We start from the raw sequence: 25,100 nt of genomic DNA on the forward strand, positions 1-25,100 counted from the left end.
TTCTTTTAGTTCAGTTACTGAACTTAACCCAGAAGTGAAGTATTTCAATACAGATATAAGTCTGCTTTGAAATATCCATATTACTGTAAACTGTGCCTCTAAATATATATATAAAATTTTTGAAAAGATCATTTTCTCCCCCTTTCTTAGTGAACCATACTATGATTATCACTATGTAACAGTACAAAAAAGATTCCCTTTACCAATATTTTGTAGTACAAGTCAGTTGCTGGGATCTGTCTATTTTTTATAACAACATACTGTCCAGACACATTTATACACTGCTCATTTTCAGGCTTATAAGTAGTTGATGAGACAATGAGAATTTGAAATTTAAAATTATTTAAAATATGGTAACATTCACATAACCAATGACATCATATTATACCACTGTAACACAGTTCTCTCAACTGCTGGCTTAATGAAATTATTTCTTATACAAGAATAGAAACTTAAAAGGGGAAAAACAAAACAAAAAAAAAACAGTAAATGCTGCACAATCGTTTTTCAAAAATGTATCCTATATTTTTAATTTAGATACTCTTACAAATATGGCTTACATACTTGATAAAAAATGAATACAAATGAATGAAACAAAATATAGCATCTTAAGAAAATCAAAAATAGGTTATTTGGTTGATGTTTAATATTTGTTCATGTTGACATTACCCATTGTTGCATATTATAATGTATTCGAAACAAGTTTCTAATTTGTTGTGTTACGTATTTTAATTTATCTCGGACAAGCCTCCAATTTATTATGTTACATATTATGAATTTTTAGTTGAAAATTTTAATTTAGAAGTTAAGTGAATGCTGATATGTATCAAATTTATGGTATTTACCAACAAGATTGATACACACAATTTTCTTTCTTAACACAAATATATTTTAATATGCAAACAGCAATACAATTTGTAACAATGATTATTACAAATAATGATTTATGTACAAAAATTTTATAAACAACACTGAGTCTTTTACATGGTCTAGAACTGAATATTTGTTTGATGGTTCACACTAAACGAATTAATTGTATGTTGATACTCAGGTACGATCCTCTTGAGAGGAAGCTAGCAAGCTCTGTTCTTGGCTGGCCTCACACTGTTTTGAAGCTAACTTTCACCAATATCCTCATAGAAATACTAATGTCTGAAGTTAATTCTCTGAAGTTGAATGGTTTGAAATGTATAAACTTCCTGGTCAAATGTATGTTGTTTTTCCTATTAGTAAGTGTTTATCATAGTTATAGCTTTTAAAGTTTATAATATACTAACTATAGCAAACCAACAATATTCTGAAAATTGTCTCCTGGCACATCTATTTATAAACTTTAGGCAAAGTTCTAAAAAGTTTAGTTGGTAATAATGTAAAACATATATTGTTGATTCTTACACTTGAGAATCTTCGACAAATTTAGAGAACAGGCAGGAATTTTGCAACACATATTTAACACTATCAGTTATATGCATTTTTAAATATATAGTTAACTGACACAGACATCAACATTAAAATACATACATCTGTTACACTATAAGTATAAATTATGTAACTGTATGAAAGTAAAGAAAAATGTATAATAATATGTTAACTGTAATATGGTGTATCTTCTTTATTCAATGCCAGCAAAGCCTTTTGACCAATACCAGTGCTTTTCAGGCCAGCTAGGATCAGATTATCATAGTAGAGGTTGGGATGCTATTTATATTATCCAATTGTTTCAACAACAACATTTTTGGTATGAAGTGGATTATATTGGTGAAATTAAATTTTTATGAGTTTCATTCAAGGCACTAGACATTGGACCAATCAGGGTCCAGTGATTAGTATATTATTCTGTGGATGTATGGAATTGAGCCATGTTAGAGCCAAAAACAATTCATGCTTCACACTTGAGGACTGTGTATGCATTTTGAGAGTGACAGTAAACTCTCATTATTTGATTAGAGTAACACATAAGTTGATGATGTTGAATGTTTTCTGTCCAGTCTGTAACAACTAGTACCGACAGCTTTTGAGTAATTTTGTGCAAAATTCAGCAAAAAACAATAAAATTACAAATTATAATAATTTTTTGTGGAACATTATTCATTTTTAAGATCATAAAATTTAAAAAAAATATAAACAAGCAAACCAGCAAGCTATATCTATATACTCTTCTTCAAGGTTGCCTTGCAAAGTTTCTTATCTACCTACAAATTTTTTATCAGTTTACAAAGTAAAGAAAAATTAGAAACGTGATTTTCCTAACTTGATAACGTACTCTAGCTTTATGGTTGGGCAGGTTGATTATTGCTTTCCAAGCTTCTTATGGTAGCTTCAAATGATTCTAATTATATAATCACCACTCATGCATTTTATGAGACCATTTCTAGCTTCATGGTTAGGCTGGTTGATTCTTGCTTTCCAAGCCTCCCATGTTAGTTTCAAATACTATCAATTTTATAATCACCACTAATGCAAGTCTTACCACTTCTGTATCTTATCTTGTAAGTTTCTAGGTAAACTTCTCTCAGTGTGTATTCGTATATGTGGTTAAGGGACCTCCCAGAGAAGGTTCTGTTCTTTCAGTTTACTTCCTATAGGATCTAAACATCCACCCACGTGTTTGCTCTGTGTGGTGACCCATGAAGGGGAGGAGAGGATCCTGGTGGTTGAGGGATCCATCTTTGGCCTTGAATTCCTGTAGATGGCAGCCTTGGGTACACTTGGGCTAGGGTCAACCAAGTACCAGTGTTGGATGTTCTCAACAGGTGTTGTGGACACTGCATTTAATGCTGGTGTTTGGGCATAGTGCTCATGAAACCCTAGCGTTACTGCAGTGTCTTTGTTCGGCACTATCATGCATCCCCTCATAGGGGTCTATGGTGGATGGGGTTAGTGGCCACTAAAATGTAGCTTCTTTATCATGGATACTCCTCTTCGTGACAAAATAAATAAATAATGAAAAATTGAAAAAACATATCATTGAAAAATGACCATGGATGGACAACTCTGTTGTACAGTCAATAATACAGCCAGATTCAGCACCTTGATTTCTGATTATCCATTCCTTATCTGAGAAATCATTAGTGCAGATGTTTCCATTTTTCATTCAAAAGGGATTAAAGGGACTTGCTGGCTCCCCAAAGTCAGTAAAGAAGTTGTGCTCTGGAGACATTTTGGTGGAAACGTCTTCGCCACAACATACCAAACTCCTCTTGAAATCAAAGGCCATTGGGGATATACCCATTGATGTTACTCCTCATGCATCTATGAATTCTTCCAGAGGAGTTATAGTTAAGAGGGATTTAAAAACACATTCCCGAGTAGGAAGTCTTTACTGGGTTTTCCATCCAAGGCGTTACCTCAGTGTTCCAAATCTTCACTCGTAAAGACTGAATTATGGACCCTACCAACATTCTGATATTAGCATTTACATCACTATGTCATCCTACCAGAGTCAAAGCAGGTTATCTGAACTGCAAGGTGTATGGCCTTACACTCCTAACCTTTTCAGATGTCTCCAGTGTCAGTGGTTTGGCCACTCAAAAACATCATGTCATGGTTCTTTAATATGTGCTTGTTGTGGTGGTAAAGACCACAACACTTCTGAGTGCAACCTGGAACCATACTGTGTTAACTGTAGTGGCCCGCACCCTACTTACTCCATTTCTTGCTTTAAATGGGTAGAAGAGAAAGAGGTGCAATGCTTAAAGACTGTTAATAATATCACCTACCCAGAGGCTTGATGGAAGTTGTACCAGGCTAAATGGCCTCCTGTCCACTGCTCTCTCAGAACTTGATCCTGCCATCATGTATAACCCATTGATAAATGACTGTGTGGCAGCAGTAACTGACTATTATCAAGGCAGCTGCTCAGTGTATTTCTAAAACGTTAACATGTTTCCCATAGTATCCTCATCATTGGTGGAATCCTGCCTGCCACATGACAAGAAAAGCTCAAAAACAGGCTTGGGATACTTTTTGTAGGTATCTCACAGTTTTAAACCACGTTGAATTTCAGCAGGCCTGTGAACATGCTCAGCAGGTCAGATGTCAAAGCCAGAAGGAATCTTGGATTAAATACACCTTCAGCATTTTTTCTATCACCAATTCCAAAATCATATGGGACAAAATTCGTAAAGTTAGTCGCCAGTATACTTCTATCCCCTTTTTGGTCTTGATCTCTGATGGCCAGGAAGTGGCTGATGCCCAGAGCATTGCCAATACTCTTGGTGAAAGCCTTTCTCATGCATTTAGTGCTTCTGCTTCATCCTCCATTTTCTTAGTCATTAAAGCACAGGCAGAACAATTGCCTCTTTCCTTTTGGGCTGATCATCTCTATGATTATAATCGCCCCATTACATTGGTGGAACTTAAATTTGCTTTTCATCAATCTGGTAGTACACCAGTCAGACTTGATGATATTCATTACTAAATGTTGTGCCTATCTCTGCTGCCTCTCTTGCTATTCTTCTGGTTGATTATAACTGAATGTGGCAGGAGAATACTTTTTCTGATGCTTGGTGCTATGCTATTGTAGTCCTGTTTCCTAAACTTGGGAAGGATTTCCTTGAACTACCATCCAGTCGCTTTGATGAGCTGCATCTGTAAGATCTTAGAGAAGATTTTTAATGCTCATCTTGTTTGGTTCCTCAAATCAAACAACCTGATCTCACCCACACAGTGTGGGTTCTGAAGAAAGAGCTCCACCATGGACTACCTGATTCGACTTAAAACATCAATCAGCGAAGTCTTTCTCAAGCAGCAGCATCTTGTTTCTGTATTTTTTTACCTTGAGAAAGCTTATGATACAACGTGGAGGCATGATATCTTGTGAGACCTCCACTTGTATGGGTTGCGTGGTAATTTACCGATTTTTATTAAACATTTGTTAATGAATTGGTAATTCCAGGTCCATGTGGGTTCGACACTTTCCCACAGGAAGCTGGAGCCCCTCAGGGCTGTGTCACACTTTTCATTATAAAGATTAATAGCATCAGTGGACAACTACCCCCTACAGTTGCAAACTGTCTCTTTGTTGACGACTTCCACATCTCGTCTCAGTCATCAAATATGAGGTATATTAAGCAGCAGCTACAGACTGCCCTCAATCATTTACTGAACTGGATCATAGCAAGTAGTTTCAACCTTTCTCTCTCCAAAACTGTTTCCATGCACTTTTGACATCAACAGGATATTTACTCTGATCCTGAACTCTGTATTGGTGAAATTGTGCTTTTCATGGTCTCTGAGGCAAATTTCTGGGGGCTTATCTTTGAAAGTAAGCTGACCTTTATTCTACACATCAAGCAGCTATGTGTCAAGTCTACAAGGGCACTGAACATTCTTCATGTCCTCTCTTGAGGGGGAAAGATTCATGTTCCATGCTGAAAATCTAGCATGCTCTTATTTGATCAAAACTAGACTATGGGTATGCTGGTTTATGGCTCCACCAGGACTTCAGCCTTAAAAATGTTAGACCCTGTTTACCATCAGAGCTTCGTCTCTGCACAGGGGCCTTCCGCACTTCTCCAGTTCAGAGTTTGTACACAGAGTCTCATGAACCCCCTCTATACTTTCATCGTTTGCAACTGTCTTTAATATATGCTTCAAAATTTCAACCTTTGCCACAGCATCCCACATGGGGTTGTGTTCTCCTTCCTCAGTGAGTAGCACATTTTTGTAATAGACAGTCTGCCAGTGTACCTTGGATGGCATAGCAGTATTTATAGATCAGCCCATCCCACCATGGCTAATTACTATCCCCATATGTGACCTTTCTTTGAGTGAGTCATCTGAATATTCCTGATTGGAAGTATCACGTTCTATTTGCTGAACATCTTTCAAGCTATTCATCTATTTCCATTTATTCAGATAGTTCAAATTCAGATGACTCTGTGGGCTCTGCCACTTTGCCGTGATCCAGTTGTTGCACTCAGAATCCCCTCTACAGCTTCTGTGTTCACTGCTGAACTGTATGTCATTTCTGTTGCCCTGGATCACATAGAAGCTAAGCAGTACTAAAATTGCACCATTCATACTGACTCGCTTAGTTCTCTGCTGGACCTAGAATTGTTTCACATTAGTTCTCACCCTGTTCTTGCAGATATTCAAAACCAACTGGCCCATTTCTCCTTAACATCTAGTTATTCCAGTTTTTCTGGATACCAGACCACGATGGTATTCACGGGAATGGGCTCGCCAGCACTGCTGTGCCTGTTCCATACATGGACTGTGGTTCTGTATTCAAGCAACAGCTCCATGCTAGTTAGCAGTTGACTTAGAGTGAGCAACATGAAAACAAGCTTTTCCAGATAAAACCTGCTATTGGACTTTGGCCATCTTGTTTGTGTAAGGATTAGAAATTAGGAATTTGTCTTAACTAGACTACACATTGGTTTTCCAACTCATCATTTTCTTTTATCTGGGACTGATGCACCAATGTGTTTTCTTTGTGACACTCAGGTCACAATAAGCCACATTTTACTGTCTTGTTGTCATTACGACTCTCAACAATGACACCATTTGAGACATGTTTTGTCCCAAGGTTTATCCATAACTTTGGACAGTATCATTGATGATGGTAACACTGTCCACCTTACAAATGTTTTTAGTTTAAAATGCCAATTACCTTTTTAACACTGTTTAAATTTTTAGTTTATAAATTAGATCTTTTTTTAATATGATTTCTTTTTGAAGTGCAACTAGTTCAATATGAAATTAGAAAATGGCCGTGATGTCAAATTATTTGAAACCAGGACTAGAAAGGACAACTTCAGGTGACGAACTCTAATGTTTGAAGTAACCTGTTAGTCATAATAATTAAAATTATGCTACAGAAAGTCCTTTAAAACTAGTAATACTGTAGTTTCTTTCTTACTGCTGTATGTTAGAAAAACTGGATTTCATACTATTTAAGTTTTTAATTCAAAAATTCAACTTTGCTTTGTTTTACCTTGATTCCTTTTTATGAATTTTAATACTTTACTTTACTTTTCACTGGATGTTTGGCACAGATAGCCTAGTTGCTTTGTGCCATAAAATGCTAAACTAGCCAACCAACCAACCTAGGTAAACTAACATTGTGATACAAATGGACAGTATTGTTTTTCACATGGCATTCAAATTTGAATAATTGTGTAATGTATTTGCTAGGATGCTATGTCTCATTTTATTGCTTTCCAAATTAATTACCAATGATGATATAAAATTTGTGAAAAATTCTTTAACTGTAACCACTAGTCTTAACAGGTATAGCTTATCATGAAACATAATTGTCCTAAGTTTACTGGAATGTGCCATCTGGCCTACATCACAAGATCAGTGATAAAGTCTTATGATCAGACATGGCCATAATCTTTTTTATAGACTTCTTTCCTCATTTTTCAGGCCATAGATTCTATATAGGAGTGCAATGTGCAGTACTTTACTTAAAATCGGTAATTTTAGCATTAAAATGAAATTCATATCACTTCATATTCCCATGCACTGTTCCTTTTATAAAAGTTGTTTCAACATCTGAGAGTGTCTTGCTGTATATGTAGATACTGAGATTTTGTGATGAGCACTTGAGATATTTATTATGAATTACTGTGTGAAAGCTAATAAATTGATTTAGAAAATGGTTTAAGAATAAAAGTCTTACTTTAGGTAAACACTTACTTGAATTACAATTTAATACTAAATTATTAGATATTGATTTAATATTGTTTTTTGTTTATCACTAATTTACTATGAAGAAGTTAATAAGAACTAAATTTAAAAAGTCCAAATAATAAAAGTTTTATGCTATAAATAAGGCAGTAAACTTTGGAAGATATGTCTTTAAAAATAAATTATATCAGTTTATGTTTTTAGAATGAATTATTGGAATTCATGAAGAAATAGATGAGAAAAAAGTTAAAGAACTTTTATAGATGATTATTTTCCATACAGATGTACAAAATCTAAAATAATGAATCAGCTTGGCCATTGTTTTTCTTCTATAATTATGAAATATTAACAACTGTATGTTAACTAGAAAACAAACTTTTATAGACTTTTAAGAAACTGTCAAAATTATTCCACAAGTATTTAAAAATATACTTTAATTTTACGTCATCAATTTTTTTTAGAGCCAACAGGTACAGTTACCTTCATGCGTAAGTACCTTGTAAATGTACCACACTGGGAGAGTTCAACACAGAAGTTGAGTAGGATTCAAACCTCATCCAAGGGTTTGATTGAAGTAGAGGGTACTGGGATGTTACAGGTAATAATAATTGTTTTACTGTTATGAAATAAGACCAAAAACATGTTGTATGACAGTAGAAAGAAATATCTTGGTTGTGAGAAGTGTGAAACTATCAACAAATCTATGTAATCAAAAAAACAATGCGAGTCAATCAGTCCATGCATGCATGTATATATGTTAACTTGCAAAAAAAAACAGTATTCCTATTGAATAATCATACAGTGGCAATAGTGCAAAAGTGAATGAAACTTAATGTTCATTGCTCTGTAGGAAGGCAAATTTATGATTTTGAAAACATTAATTTCAAATAAAATTATTTTGGTAACCTAAACAAACGTACAAGGAAACAGATTAAGTTAATTTTTTACCTTGCCATTGATTATAAATATAAAAGAGTAACATTATATCTCAGTATAAATTCCAATGGGCATTTAAAAATAAACAATTGAGCCTAACATTTACAGCTCAAGTTAACCCACTATATAACTTATGGTAGTTAATCTTAACCCTTTTGTGACTGTCATTGGTCGTAGGACATGTCATTGCATTTGTTAACTTGTATTCAAAATTTTATTGAACTACTGTTTTAAAAACTTGTTTCATAAATTTGGAATGAAATTGTATATTATACTTCAAACTTTAATATCACATATGAGTTGATTTTTTTTAATTTAAAAGTAAATATTAACAAAACATCCTTAATATAGCTTTTAGTGAATCAAGATGTGTTTTGAATGCAGCAGTGTTTAAAATCATATGTTTGTGACATCAAAATACGACATCTGTAGTTTCATACAAATTAGGAACTCAAATTAATAATATTAACAAGTTGGAATATAAAATAAAAACCTTGAATCTTTTTATATTGCTGATATATGGCTTATGTACTGAATGAAACACATTTTTGGAAGTGGTATCTTACGTACACTACAATACTTGACATTGAATAATTAAACAGCTTAAAATCACCCCCTAGTGGTTTTCTCAGCCATTTGAATCTGTGAAAATGTTACCATACTTTTTTTAATGAAGATTTCAAAAAGGTAGGTTGGGTCTTTATACTGTTCCAAGATTCATATTGTTTACATCTAAATACTTACTAAGCTTAATAAATTATAGTGGAATTTTGTGGCATTAGTATAGTTATTTATAAATTTTTGGTTATTGAATTGCATACAGAAAATCTAAAAAAAAAAAGTTTGGTATCCTCCACATGCAAATATTTAAAAGGCTTAGCAAACTATGTCCAGCAGCAATTGAGTTTAAAGGTTGTAGTGAGAAAAGATAATTGTTTGCTTTACTTTTAAATAGTAATAATATATGTATATATATAATGTATAATAAATGAAATGTATATACTGTTGGATACATTACATGAGTGAAAATATGCCACATCAGTGCAAGTCATGTAATGTTAGCTAGGCATAACTGGAAGATCAGTATAATAAGATACATAGCATTGTGAGACTTAACCTATTCAAACTAAGCATTTGTATTTTGGTGTTGTAATATATAGTCATTCTAGCATGAACAAACATAATTTATATTTACTTAATTTTGTTATGATGGTTACAAGGTTGGTCATGTTACAGACCTCACATAGTTAAGAGTATAGAAAGTAACATGAAATATAAAGTCTTACCAAAAACAAATGCTTGAAATGTATTTAGGTTTTAGAGATTACGCAAATAACATCTGAAATCTTCCTCTCTTAGTAACTTTATTTGTGTTGTGAGTCACAGCAGTGATATGGTTATGATACTACCCTTGACTGTCTCTTATTCTCTTTTTATGGGGATGTTATTCTCTTTCGATGGTCATGGTCTGTGCCTCGGTTGTGGAAACTTACTCCATAAGATAACATCCATTCAGTGTCATATGTCAATTCCCAGATTGACAGATCAGAGATAATCCTTATTTCACACCCTTTAATACCCGAATCTTGAGTTTGATGTGCAGATGGCATTATCTTCATTCCATCCTCTTCTGGATATCTGTACCCCACGAGGAGATTTCGGATGTAGTTGACCTATCAAGTATGGTCTGATACACCCCAGCCACACTACACCTAGGAGTGTATCATTTGCTTACACATCTTTCTCATTGTGGGATTGAGTTACAGTATGTTTCTATGGTTAGAATCACTTTCCTACCACATCAGATGTGATCCTCATATTTTTGTTCTTGTGTCTTACACATTCCAATGTTGGGCGAATGGTATATCTGGTTCAGAAGTAGTTTGGTTCCTCTCTTCTGATCCTTTGGTTCTGATTCTCTCATTTTTCAGGAGTATCCTTTGGAAGCTTTCAATAGCAAAATCTTGTGAAAGTGGATAAGTACTGTATCAGAAGTTTATTATTTTCCTATACTGAAAATGTATTTCCATTTGGTACCTGTTGGTAATACATTTCTGTATAGGAATGTTATGACTAGTGTTGATATGAAATTGTTTGTAAAATCTATAACAGAAATAAAACTTGTGATAAAGCATTATGGTTTATTTAGAGAGGTACCTCATTTTGGCATTTAATTTCCTAGTGACAATTTGTATATATTACCAACTTGATAAATAAATAAATGCATTGAAATATTATACAAAAATAACAAAGTATATTAACCACAATATGGACTCCTACTTTAATTATTGTAAACATCATGTTATATTAATGTATAAACCTTTAGCAAAAACATGTCATAGATAAACTAAAAGTTGTAGTAAGAGAAAGTGATTTATTCTTATCGTATAACTATTTATTCTTGCTTGGCCAAAGAATAACATATAGCAGTATTTCAGTACTATTACAATAATGGTTGTACATTTTACAGCAAAAGTATCATACAAAAGTAAAAGGCAAAAAGAGGATTAATTTAAATTTCTTCAAATATTGCATCTATCACAATTGGTGTCTGTTTTTTGTAACTAAATGTAGCTGCCTTTCATTTCCTTCAGACTGTTAAAATGTAGTGTACTACAAACAAGTTTTAAAAATTTAGAAAACTTTTATAAACTATCACAGCATTCTAGATGTGTTAATTTATAAAGCTTATAGATTATAATTAATGTTTTACTTTTCAATATACCATATATATTTTGTTTGACAACTTTTGAGTCTTTTTCACAGAAACAAATTAAAGTTTAAAAATATTTTAAGTTTTAATTTTATTTTTAATATATGTTTCTGTAGAATATAATATATCCAGTAAAAATGAACTGAAGAAAGGTCTTGTTTGGCAAGTTTCGTCTTTTGTTGAGTATTTGTGATTGTTATGGATACTGATATTGCATAGGATTTTAGTCATTTTTCACTTCTGTTTCTTTAACCATTCAGGTTATGGTCCTTCATAAAATATCACTGTCACCTTGGTGCTGAGAAACACTAAATGTGATAAAGTTTTTAATTTTGTTTTCAGTATCATGTTATTTTAAGGATTTTTAAAAAAAATTAACTGATGTTTTTGTATCTTAATAATTTTGTCAGTTAATTTTTGAAACATTGAGTGGAACATTAATGTAGAAAAAAAAGAAAATTTTATTTATGATGTATAATTTTTCTTAGGTAGACTTTGCCAATAAATTTGTTGGAGGTGGTGTGCTTGGTCATGGATGTGTTCAAGAAGAAATACGTTTTGTTATATGTCCAGAACTAATTGTGTCCCGTCTTTTCACTGAACGTCTTGGTGACATAGAAGTGCTTGTTATTACAGGTAGAAAATATTTTTCATACAATTTTATAAATTGGAAAGAGTAAAGTTTATTAAACTTATATGAATTAGAACAGAAACAGTATAATTACAATGCGGTTTTGCAAAGTACCATTACTTAAAAAAGAATTGAGTTCCTTTGAAAGTGATACAACTTTAAATCCTTGAAAACATTTTCCAGGATATCTCTACATCTCATCAACATTGTGTATATTTATATCTTATATATTGATCCTGATTTTACACCCAAAACCTTATATGAAAACATAAAATAATGGAAAAAAAATTATAATAAAACAAACTTTATGTTGGGTACAATAATTGTGTTTGACTTACACTATGAATATTCTATTTTTACAGGGGCAGAACAATACAATGAGTATTGTGGGTATGGAAGTACCTTTACTTGGTCTGGAAATTATGTAGATTCTACACCAAGGTAGGTTCTATAGTAAAAAAAATATGAAATTTGTATACTTCAAGAGTGATCTGAAGTAAAGTTATATTTTGCGTTGAGAGACTTTAACCATTTAACTGGTGATTGCCATATTTTGAACTAACCATGTTTATAAGTGTACTCACTTCCAGTACTTATTTCCTTATTCATCTGCTGAATGATTACATTTTTTGTGTTATTGAATGTATCTTGGGATCATTACTGTTTGTATTTTTCTTGTGTTTAAATCATGGGTGATTATTGCTGTTTTTTAGGTATTCTTTATAAATCTGCAGCTTTAAGTGTTAAAACATTTTGTATGATGTAACAAACACTTATTTAGAGAAATATGCCTCACATTATTATATTCATTCAAAAGAAACAACATTGCAGTAGTTTAAAATTTTAATGTTATGTTTCAAAAACTTGTTTATATTGTTATTTGTTGTTTTGATTTTAAACACTTTTCCAAGATATATGAAATCAAAGACATCACTTTTCTATTTTGGTGAAGAATTATACAAAGATTCATGAAATTGTCCACAAAATGACTAATTTTTTTACTTAAGGTAACATATACTCTTAACATAATGTTAACTAGCTTTTGGGAATTGTATTAGAAAAATGTCTTTGTACGATATGTTCTCTAAAAAAGTATATTGAAATAGATACAAAGACATACTGAAACATGATGTATAACATTGCCACTGGGGATAATTTTCATGTTATAAAAAATAAAGAAGTACAGTAAAAAATGTATTATGTTTTTGATAACTTCTGCAAACATTACTCAGGCCTTTTCTTGACCAAAATATGTTATTCCCTGCCCATCCAGTCTGTGTATCATTAAACTGCTACCTATCATGAGGACAATAGTACTTATATACTTATAGTAGGAATGGGGCAAATGTGCATTACAAAGTAAGACTGCAAACAGCATGTAAACAAAACAACTGTAGAGTAACAAGCCACCTATGCACTTGAGAAAGTTGGAAGAGCACAATAAAAATATTTCATAAAATCATATATTTGTCAATCTATTTGACAAACTGATTAACATTATTAGAAAGACATCTTCTACCTTTGCCTTATGCAAATCTAAATGCATGTGGTTGAATAATTCTCTCTTGGCTAAAACTGTTTATTTTAGTTTCACTTATAACCTAGGTAATAACAAGTAAAAGCAATTACCGTTTTGCAAAACCACTGACGAGCTAACAATACACTAGTAGTTGTATTCTGATTATGAGAATCCTCTGTGAGTTGCCTAGTAACAACCAGTTATAATATTACATGCTGATGCATGATTTCTTATGTTCATGCACTACATGATCAGCCTGCAGCTGTATTGGCAAAACAAAAGAAATGTGGACTGTGTACGTTCTGTAGATCTAAGTTCTAACTATGATCTAACCTTTGAAAGAAACGTTTTTAGTTGTTTGACAATGTAATTTTATCATAGCATTCAATGCCTAAGACACAAGTCTCCTACTTAAGGACAAATGGTACCACTTCTGAAATCTGACACAGCTTGTTTATGGAGAGGTTCTTATTCCAAAATAGGTTTTGTTAGCAGTTTCAGGGAATAATAATTTTTTTCCAAGGGGTACCAAAAAGAGAGAATTGTTATAGATGTGGGAAACCTGGTCATTACAGCTGATACTGTAAGAAATTAACAGCTGTTACTACACAAAGTAGATACTATTGATCTATGAGTCTTTGAACCCAAAGAGGTAAAAGGAACAACAAAAAGGTAATGAAACATTGAAAATACAAGAATTACCTGACATTATTTGGCAAAATTCAGCAGAAAATACTTTTATCTGTCTCAAATGAAAAGTGAAGTTCATTATTTGAGGAAAATCGTTCACAGGTAAGTGGTGCTATTGATGCAAAACCTTGGTTGTAAAATTATAATTATTTAACCAGATATGGTAATTAAAGATGGGAAATTGCCTTCAGAAAAGAAGAAAGACTGACATGAACAGCAAGTGGACATAAAATTTCAGAAGAATGGAAATTGGGAAGTTATCCTTACATTAGGAAGTTTGTCTATACCTCATAATGTGTAGGTAATTGACATTGAGGAAAAAGAAGTGACTTTATGTACAGGCATGGATGCAAGATTAGGATAGCTTCAGAAAAGTTTCACAGTCTATGGTCATAAAATCCCTGGGCAATATATAAAAATTAATACATCAGAGACTGAACTTAGTGACAACCGGAGTGGGAAGAGAAATATTCATACAAGACATTGTTAGGCATAAATTTAGATCTGGTGACCAGGACACATTAGAACCAAACTTCCAGGGTGTCATAAGGAATTGGTAGTTGCAAGAGCTGTCATGAATGTAAAGAATAAAGATGTCAAACATGAATTTACTTGGGAAAGACTTAATCAGTTTGTGATAGACTGTGTAGTCACAGTGATAAGACATGATATGGTGACGTGATACGGCTGAACAATTCTCTTTAGAAGATAGGACAAATTCCAAATTAATGTAGCTGTTGGGAAAGATCACATGTTATACTGAGAAGAATCAAAGGTGTGATTTACAGAACCCAGAAGGACAGGCAATCCAATTCAAAGCTAATCTACTGTGATCATCTCTGGGAATAGGTTAGTTAGAGAATGGCAAGTTTTATAATTTCAGAGAAGAATTTGCTGTGTAAAAAATCCACCTACTAAAGAGCTTATGGTTCCTTTTGAGATCATTTCCAGTGGATTATCAAAGATGAAACAGCCAGTGGGAATAACTCAACCACCTACCTGGGAAGAAGTCCTTCAGTGACAATAAGGAAAAAGTGGTTGTCCTGTTCATCTGCATACCTTGGAAAAGGAATCCACCAAAAATACTCTGTGAATGGACAGTTTGGTATACTCTTTTATTTTTGTATTAGTATTGTTTATAGGACACCCAAGAAAGGAGCAGTGTTGTAAATGTTATTTTAATTCTTTAATTTAGGTATTTGCTAAAGAGAGCTGCTAATTGTGATGGTATGGTATCTGAATTTCGTACCCATCTTATTCACTATTTCTGTAATTATATTCAGTATTGTGTCTTTTGCTACACAATAACTTGAAAGGCATCAAAACTTCTAGTCGCTTATTTTACATGAAGGCAAAAATAAAGGAAAGTCAAGGAAAGAATTAATTTTGACCACATATCGACATCACCTCTTTAATTGAAGAGAATGTTTTTGAAGAAAAAGCAAGATTTCTTGATGATGAAATTTATGTTTTTTAAAATATGCTTAGGGAAACACAAATTATTTTTGTCATTGTAATTTCATTAATACGAGGGCTGTTCAAAAAATACGCGGACTGACGTCATAAAACAAAATGTACTTTATTTAGAAGTTACAGGTCTGGGACCCTTTCAAAGTACTCTCCTCCCCAACGCACACACTTATCCCAACGGTGTTTCCACTTGTTGAAACAGTCCTTGTACGCTTCTTTTGTAATGTCCTCCAGCTCCTTCGTCGCATTTGCCTTAATCTCGGGAATCGTCTCAAATCTTCTTCCTTTCAAGTGTCTTTTGAGTTTGGGAACAAGAAAAAATTGCAAGGAGCAAGGTCAGGTGAGTAGGGGGGGTGGGGAAGAACAGTGATCGAGTGTTTGGCCAAAAACGCACGAGTTCTGAGGCACAAATTTCGCAGCAACGTGGTGCATCTTCCATTTTTTCGGTCAAAATCTCGTAACAAGATCCAACTGATATCCCACACTCTTCAGCCAGCTCCCTGACAGTCAGACGTCGATTTGCCCGCACCAAGGTGTTGATTTTGTCGACGTGTGGGTCGTCAGTTGACGTGGAAAGACGTCCAGGAAGCTCGTCATCTTCAATGGACTGTCGACCATCCTTAAAACGTTCATGCCACTTGAAACATGCTGTATGCTTCATAGCAACATCACCGTAAGCCGTGTTAAGCATAGCAAAAGTTTCAGTCGCAGATTTTCCAAATTTAACACAAAATTTCACAACAATTCGTTGCTCCTTCAGGTCATTCATTCTGAAATCCGCCAAACGAAAAAATCGCACTTCACTTAAAACCGTGTAGCTAATACACAAATAAAGATATCTGCAATCGGGAAATGGCGTCGTAATCAGCTGATCTGTGCGAACCTAACGACATCAAACGGATTCCCCTGGAACCAACTGGAGCCGCGCAATTTAAACAGTCCGCGTATTTTTTTAACAGACCTCGTAGTTAATTGTATAGTTTCTTCTGAACGTATTTTAATACACAAAGAATCTTCATCAAAACTAATGCAGTGCACCTTACATTCCTCTTGTAAATTGAAATTGTTTAGAAAGAAGTTCTTATTCTGAAATAGCTTTTATTGGGAGTTTCAAGGAACAAGAACTTATGCCAAGGGTTGCTAAAAAAAGAAAGAACTATCAAAACTTATGCAGTACATCTTATCATTCCTCTTATAAGGTCAAATTGTCTCAGATATATTTATTTGTCAGATTTTTAAAAGAAATCAAGCAAAAATTCCCACACTATTTATAAGTAACAATACTTTGAATTATTGCTTTTAATGTCCATCCTTTTTTGTACTTTAAAAAAAAAGTCCTAGATAATTTCTGTATGGCCTAGTAAATATTTTGTTTATACTGATAACTTTCCTCTTTTCATTTCAACAAATATCTTTGTAATTTACTTTTTTCAGTTTTAATAAAACTAAGATAATTGTGAATTTATTGTTTCTTTTACCTAATTTAATTTTGACAGTATTTTAATTTCTGCTAAGATTCTTCAATATCTTTACTTGTGTTTAAAGGTACATATTAAAGTATATTTAAGGAATTAAGCCAAGCTGTTGCTTAGATTGTAATATTACTTTAAAGTGTACGACTTGTATAATATATAACTTGTTTTTAAAAATAAATCTTCACACATTTCTTGTGCATACTAAACTTAGTCATGAGCCTATACTATTATTAATGACAATTACACGATATATGTGATTTGGATGATTGAAAATTACAGTATTATATATAAATACTGTTTTTATGTATTTAATAATAAAATGGTTGTTTTCAACAGTAAGTTAAATTTTATTAATTTAAATGCAACTGGTTCTAAAAAATTATGATTTAATTTTTCTAAACTATACTAAACTCTAATGATACTGGCAACTTACTTGATGAAAGATAAGAAATATTGCCTGCTACACATTAGATATAAAACTTGCCACAAATTTATCATTTTATAGATCTTACACTTAAACAAGTTAAACCACAGAAATGTTTATTTTGAGCATACTGTGTGATGCATCTAAGATCTTGAGTACAAAACTGGTAATTTAGCATTTGAAAATTAAGCCATTCATTAGTTAGTTGCTTGAATAATGAATACTTTAAATATAAGTGATATTATGAACTTAAATGTGATGTATATTTTAAAATAAGTTAATATGTTTCATATACTGAAAAAAATGAGATTATTATTATTTAAAATAATTAATCAAATATAAGTTTTGTTTATGCTGATGTTATAGAAGTACAGAATAAATATAAAAAATACAATTAAATGTAGCTTGGGAATATACTTACACATTTCGGTTTTTTAGAGTTGTATATTGTTTTTTAAATCATGGAGGAAATTATGGTAGTATATATTTAGTAATAGAAAGTGTTTATACATATTATTTGCATATCTAGTGATAGCTGGGGCCGAAAATACACTCAGATTGTGGCTATGGATGCCATACATTTCTACAAGCCGGAGCAGCAATATCAGTATCATTTTGTAAAGCGAGAACTGAATAAGGTGTGTTGTGTTTGATCACCTGATGGTATTTACGTCAAATATTGAAATCATATACTACATGACCTTACTTTTTCTAGCACACATGAATTAAGGTACAGTAGAAAGCATTTTTTTTTAATCCATGACTTGAAAGTACAGCTACATTGATAGTGGTGTAATTATTACATCGTTTTACACAAAGACCGAAGCAGCTGTTTCTTTTCATATTTAGTATTTTAGATTTTGTAATGTGTTTAAATCATTCACTCTTCTTTTTGTCCTGCTCTTTGCATATTTGGTTACTTACATTTCACAATTTAAGATAAATAATGTACAAAAATATCAAAACACTAGTTCTCATTACCTTAGCATTCTCATATTGTAAAATAGTTTTTCTTTTGTAAATGGCTGAATCCTAAGATTTATGGTAATTTATATGCTTTAAATTGTATTCAGCAATTCTATAGTGAGACGTACTTTCATAAATATTTTGGGGATGTTACTCTATATTAGGATAGCAGAGATATTTTCTATCATTAAATTAGTGTAGTAATAGATATATTTTTTGCTGTGTATAACTTAAACTTTTACCAGGTATTTGTGTTGAAATAAAAGACCACAAATAAGTTGAAGAATAATTTAAAAATAATGTAAATAGAATAATTTAAGATTTCTTAATAACTAAATAAACTAATGATTATGTCATTAACTTATAATTTTAGTAATAATTATCTTTGTAACACAATTTTCAGATTTTACTGTTAATGGAATAAGTTATTCTGAAACAATCAAACTTGTAAATAAAAATGTTGTATGTTTTGTCGATTATCTTCCTTAATTTTAAGTATATTTAATATTAAGTACAGAAAAGAAATATATTATTATTAACTTTTGGTGGGTTTATGATTTTCATATTTTGCTAATGATAAAAACTCTGTTTGTGCTGGTTTTAAAACTGTGTACATTTAATTAATGCATACTCAAAGCTGATGCCTAAATAACTGAATTAGTAAAACAAGGACATATATAATGTATTATTCTAAAATAATTACTTTGGTACAAACTTGGGTAGATGGTTAAACAGTTGACCAATGAAGAAATTGTGCAGTACGTTGAGATAATTATTTTGAATGAACAGGCATACTGTGGATTTTATGATGACACACTACCACCAGCCCACCTACCAGCAATTGCTACAGGAAATTGGGGTTGTGGAGCTTTCCGTGGAGATCCACATCTAAAGGCTTTGATACAGTTGGTTGCTGCTTCAGAAGCTCAAAGAGAAATTTTGTATTTCACCTTTGGAAATGAAGCACTGAAAAATGACATTCAGGCCATGTGTAACTTCCTTTTGTACAAGGAAGTCTCAATAAGTATGTGTACAGGAGTTCCTTATATTTAGATGTTACTACTGTATTTGATTATAATATAATCTTACATAATGTAAAAGCATACAAATAATCCTAAAACAGTATAATGTATTTTCAGAGTTAAGAAACATCTCAATTTTTAGAAGCATTTTGTATAATGGGACTAATCTTAAATTAATGTTTTTTGTGATGAGTGTTTTGTACCATTAGTAGTGTGTAAAAAACAAATGGAGATGTATATATATTTTTGTTGTATTACTGCAGGGGGGGGGGGCTCTGAGGCTGCAATTAAGGGTGATTTTTAACATTTTAAAGAGAATTTAGATTCACCTTTACCTGCACCTTATTTTAGTCTGTTGACATTTCAGTTTCCATGTGAGACAGTGGTGAGCTTGCAGACTTGCAACACTGGAATCTGTCATCCAATTTCCTACAGTTGAAACAACAAAGAACCCAATGTTGCACTGCTCTAACAAAACAAACTTCCCTGATTAAGTGTTGTTTCAATCAACAGTAATCAACACAGTCTTTAAATGATACATAAAAACAAAAACAGAGGCCCCTTTGGGATAAGCTGTCCTTGGTTTTCTTTCTTCTGTTAGTTTATCAAATGTGTTGTTTTGGGTTTTCCTTAGTTTCTTTTGAGCATGTACCTTACTTGATGGCTGAGAGGTTTAAGAGTGAATTTTTAAGTTTTCTCTCCATCCATGGACACTGTAGTTCCTGCTATAGACTTCAACTAAACAATTGGTCAGGAAAACCTTTCGTTTCACTTTGTTAGAAGATTCTCAAGATCACCAACTTCATTGATGATGAATTGGAACCACAGTTAGCATGCACACACTGGTTCAGTTGTTAGTTGCTGCATTAATCCCTGTTGTTGTCTCAAATTTCACCAGTTCCTACAAAAAATTTCAGTTCCACCCCTATTTGTGAGTCTTGACTCCCAGACATCAGTCCCTTGGCACAATAGTACCCAGAATAAATTCTGCCTTTATCCAAGAGTTCTGTGCTTGGTGGGATTACCAAGCGGTGCCAGTGATTACTGTATGCCTTCAGGACCTGTGGAGGCTCAGCTATGAGAATTTCTGGATTATGTACTAACCTTAACTGGTCTTTGACTCAAGAGATCTCATACAATCCATACTTGTGCAACTCAACTTGTAGGGTTTTCATCTCCTGCAGATCCTTAGGAATTGGAACTTAATTTTTGGGCTCTCTGTGTTTAGGTTTGGCCTGGGGATAGTGGGAGAGTCATGCTAGTTCTTCCAAGGTTTTATTCTTGTTGGTTGTTTGGCATAAGAAAACAAGAGATGGGTGTCCTGTCATTGATTATTTTCATCTATATCAATGGCTAGATACTCTAAGGTGTTTATTTATTCCTCAATATGAGTTGACTTTTTTTTTTCAGACAAAGCTCAGTTACTACAGATTGAGATTTTATCTTTGGACTCGCATTGGTTTCATATGGGCTTTGCCATGTTGTATTTGTTTTTCTTGTCACCTCTATTCCATCACACTGTGCACACACCATTCCATAAATTGTTAGAACATCACATCCTGATTCCATTTTCAAGGCTGAGGCCTCTGTTCATGCTTTAATTTATTATGTCATTACTCTAGATATTTTTTTTTATTTTCCTAATCTCCCACACTACACACATGGTTCTCTCTCTCTCTTCTGGGAATGTGGACATTACTCAAATCCTTCATGCCTTTGGGATGAGAGCATGAACGATTATAAAGAAAGGTGACTATTTGCTTTATTACCTTTCAGGGTCCCTTACCTTGTCTTCACAGGATCCCACTCTGTGGTAGGTGTGCTTTTATCAAACCAATTCCAAATACCTTACACAGATTGCAACAGACTCTGTAGAAATGAAGTGTTCCATAAAACCACCTAGAGGCTGATTGGGTGGTATTACTGTACTATGCTGGACTATCATGAGTAAAATATAAGGAGATTCTACCCATACCTGCTGATCACTGGATTGAATACATTGAAGTAGGTTTGCTTTTAAGAATTTTCAGAAACTTGGTTCACTCATTATTACTGTTCCTGATGACTCCAAAATGTGCATTACCTTCCTCCAGGTTGTACTATTGGAGCTAGTGTATTCTGGTTTTGAGTCACTGGAGTGGTGAACAGAGCTATTTTCCTTAAGGATGTTAGGGTGAATTATTTTACTTTTAGAAAAGAAGACAAAGTTGGAGGCCCTCTTACCTGGATTATTGGATGTTTTTTCCCAGGTGTTGGTAGAGAAGGCACTAGTCTACTTATAATGCCAGTTCAGATTTAATGCTAGGATAATTGGTTAAGTTGAGCATTACTTCCTCATAATTCTGAATGCAGAGTGGTTTGAGCGCAGATTGTTCCACATCCTCTGCATAATTTCAGAAACAAGTGGAATGTTTTTTGCCCAGACAGGATGAGCTAGGCATACTCAGTCCAATTATTCTAAGTGTGGGGTGCTGCTCGAGTACCACAATGGATATAATTTGTCCACTTCTCTATTGCTTACCTTCTCATTGAATTGGCAATGACTAATGCATCACTCCCTGGATTTAGGATGGGATCTGCTCATAAGTGTGTATACACATATAGACTGAGGTCCAATTTTTCTATGGACCATGACCTTATAATTCCCACCCCAAGCAGTGATGACAAATCATGTAAAATTCTAGGTGAAAAGCATACGCAATCTGGATGTAGTGCGTTTCCCTGACTCGGGTGCCAGTCTTTTATTGACACACCCTTGATATATGCAGACATTTCCTGTATGGATAATGCCTTCACTGTCCCATCCACATTATCAATGTGAGATTCCACCTGTAAGAGGAAGTATATCTTGGACAGAAACATTTTCTTAAACCAAAAATGTATTTCCAGTAATACCTCCACTGACATTCTCCTGCCTGGTGATTGCATGCTGCGATTGAGTTAGTCTCAGAAATGTAAAATTATTATATAAATGAGGTACTTATTTTCAGTACCAGGAGAGCATCACAAGATAAATCACCAAGAGCAATTAACTGGGATATTAAAGACTTGAGAAGGTTTAAAAAACTCAGACCAATGCAAATATGGGCAAAGAAGGAAACCTTGGCAGTCAAGTAATAGTTGCAAGTATGGCAGAGTGGTGTTACTGAAAATATTAACTTTGTTATATTCCCTATAATCTCTGGTACAAAAACTGAAAGTATAAATAATTTTCTGAAAGTTGTTGCTGTTTATAATTGTTATTTTACTTGTAATAAGAATAATAATGCATATTTGCATCATATCCAACTTATTTACTACATACTGTAGGCTGGACACTATTCAGGTCATTAAAATTAACATTGCTTTTTATGTACTACCCTTGGCAGAATCAAAACAAAATGTTGGAAGTAGATGGGAATTTGTGCCAAATATTTTTGTAGGCTTCCTTCTTGATGCTATAATACTTGTGTTAATGTATGACTTAGTCTAGGTATAGTATATTAAATGCAAATAATACACAAATAATTATATAACATAAGCACATATATACATTAACTTTATGTACAAGGCCCTACAGATATGAAATCAGTTTGCTTAACTTCTTAATATGGTGTGATGTACAAATAAACAGACAATATAAGCAAAAGAAACTGCAATGATTTATGCTCATAGTATCCTTTGTCTTTATACTGACTAGAAACTATTGCCCCAATATTCTACATACCATTGTAAATTTTAGAAGCAATTAATTCAGTTATATAGTAATTTTGTAATCTCTCTACTGGATGAATGACTCCAAGCTATACTGATTACTATTGCACATTTGGATGTTCGTGTGAATATTCTGTTCAGTGTTACAAGCTAAAATACCATCAACTGATGGTGGATGTTTAAACTTTATTAAAACAATGTAAATTTAACAGCAATAACTTGAACAAAAATATCATCTCAAAGTTTCTTCTTAAACAAAATTTGTAGTTTGCTTTGAATATACCAACAAATACAGATTTTGAGGTGATCCCATCCTTCATCTCATTAACCATGAGAAAAACTCTACTTTCATGCTTTGATCTTAAATCCATTAGGATATTCAGCATTGTCTAAACAATCAACCTGTCAAGATTATTTGGGAGTAATTATCCTAGGCTATACATAATTTTTGACCCCTTAGGACATTTTTCCATAGTTCATAGTGTTTACATTCAAATTATGGCTGATGTTGGTGCAAATAACGTGCATTTCATTTCAATATATACATAGGGATAGAGAGAGATAATTTAGAAAAAAAATATTTTGTGGTAACAGGATGAAAGGGTTCTTGAGTTTTGCACAAAGCTACTCTTTTATCAAAGAATAATGGGATTGACATTCACATTATAATGTCCCATAGTTGAAAGGGTGAGCATGTTTGGTGTGATTGAGGGTCTTGGGTTCAAATCCCCGATTGCAAGTCACACGCCCTGAAGAATTCATTGAAGAAAAAGAAAGTTTATTACTTCATAACAGTAACATGGTTAAACACTAAAAAACTTGTGAATTTTAAAGTAAATACACAGCTTATAGTTATAGAAAAATTGCACTGAATATGTCAATCCTCATTAACTTTCATACTGAATTTTAACAGAACAGTTAATTCACGTCCTGAAGCTTTATGCCAGCCAACCACAGAAAGGAAAGATAGTAGCGAAGTTATATGACTTCATCTATGCAACATTCAGAGACATCCAAACTGAAAGAAAGCCAAGTCAGAAGAGAATGGAAATACTAAATGACAGTGATACTTGTGGTAGTACATCTCTTGACTGACCTTGAAGCAGTTTATCACAAATTATAACTTTTATGTAAAATTGGGAGATTATACATTGTGCACACACTCATGACTGATATGATAAAAACTTGTATTGTATTCTGTGTCACAGAAAGCAAAATTAGTGAACATTTATTAAACTTTTACTTCACTGATTATTCAGAGAATCCCATAAATTTAAATAGTGATTAACTTTTTTTTTTTTTTTGGAATCACCACTTACAGGACACCTTAATTTTAATGTCTTTAGGTGATCATGACATCTCCTGTTCTTATGTTAGTAAAAATTGAGCTGTATAAATTACTACATGTACTTTTTAAACCAAGACAATAAAATAATTTAATACAACCACAGACACTATCTGAATATCCAATTTTAATGAGTGGTTCATACAGATTAATAAAAAAAAAGTTTAAATGTATCAAATACAAAATTTTTAAATTTTATTCTTCACTAAAATGTTTCATAATTTTTAAAGATCATGTAAGGAAATGTTCTAAGCGCAACTCATCTTGGTGTTCCACCAGGTAAAGTATATCAGCAAGAGCATATTCCACTGGGGCATTAAAGCCTGCTTCATACATCTAAGGAAAAAATACTTTTAATGACTCAGTACTGTAGAATACATTATATATCAATAATTACAAAATAAAAACTTTTTGTCTACTTGTCTTTTATTATATTCCATAATGAAATTGTACACTCTTTATTTACATTTTTGCAATGAACTATAAAAATAGATACCAGAAGGATCAAGTAAAAAAACTGATATAATAACATTTGAAATTACACTTTATAATTTGTACAACATCCTGAATATGGATAA

General features: G+C 32.9%; 2 protein-coding genes across 23 annotated transcripts in view; one reads left to right on the forward strand and one right to left on the reverse strand.

Moving 5' to 3' along the window:
• LOC143233806 (poly(ADP-ribose) glycohydrolase-like) overlaps window positions 1-24,627 on the forward strand; it is a 112,198-nt gene extending 87,571 nt beyond the window's left edge. For all 7 annotated transcript variants that reach the window (XM_076470499.1, XM_076470500.1, XM_076470495.1 and 4 more), the window contains 6 exons: window positions 8,100-8,236; window positions 11,776-11,923; window positions 12,281-12,359; window positions 18,026-18,134; window positions 19,252-19,486; window positions 24,091-24,627. In XM_076470499.1, the coding sequence (XP_076326614.1) occupies window positions 8,100-8,236; window positions 11,776-11,923; window positions 12,281-12,359; window positions 18,026-18,134; window positions 19,252-19,486; window positions 24,091-24,272 (890 nt within the window). In that variant the 3' untranslated portion in view covers window positions 24,273-24,627. The remainder of the gene's footprint in view (window positions 1-8,099; window positions 8,237-11,775; window positions 11,924-12,280; window positions 12,360-18,025; window positions 18,135-19,251; window positions 19,487-24,090) is intronic.
• The window catches only part of LOC143233807 (set1/Ash2 histone methyltransferase complex subunit ASH2-like), a 142,926-nt gene continuing 142,453 nt past the window's right edge, over window positions 24,628-25,100 (reverse strand). For all 16 annotated transcript variants that reach the window (XM_076470517.1, XM_076470513.1, XM_076470507.1 and 13 more), the window contains one exon: window positions 24,628-24,858. In XM_076470517.1, coding sequence (XP_076326632.1) covers window positions 24,754-24,858 — 105 coding nt within the window. In that variant the 3' untranslated portion in view covers window positions 24,628-24,753. The remainder of the gene's footprint in view (window positions 24,859-25,100) is intronic.

The sequence above is a fragment of the Tachypleus tridentatus genome, chromosome 12, assembly GCF_004210375.1.
Source record: "Tachypleus tridentatus isolate NWPU-2018 chromosome 12, ASM421037v1, whole genome shotgun sequence".
NCBI lineage: Eukaryota > Metazoa > Arthropoda > Merostomata > Xiphosura > Limulidae > Tachypleus > Tachypleus tridentatus.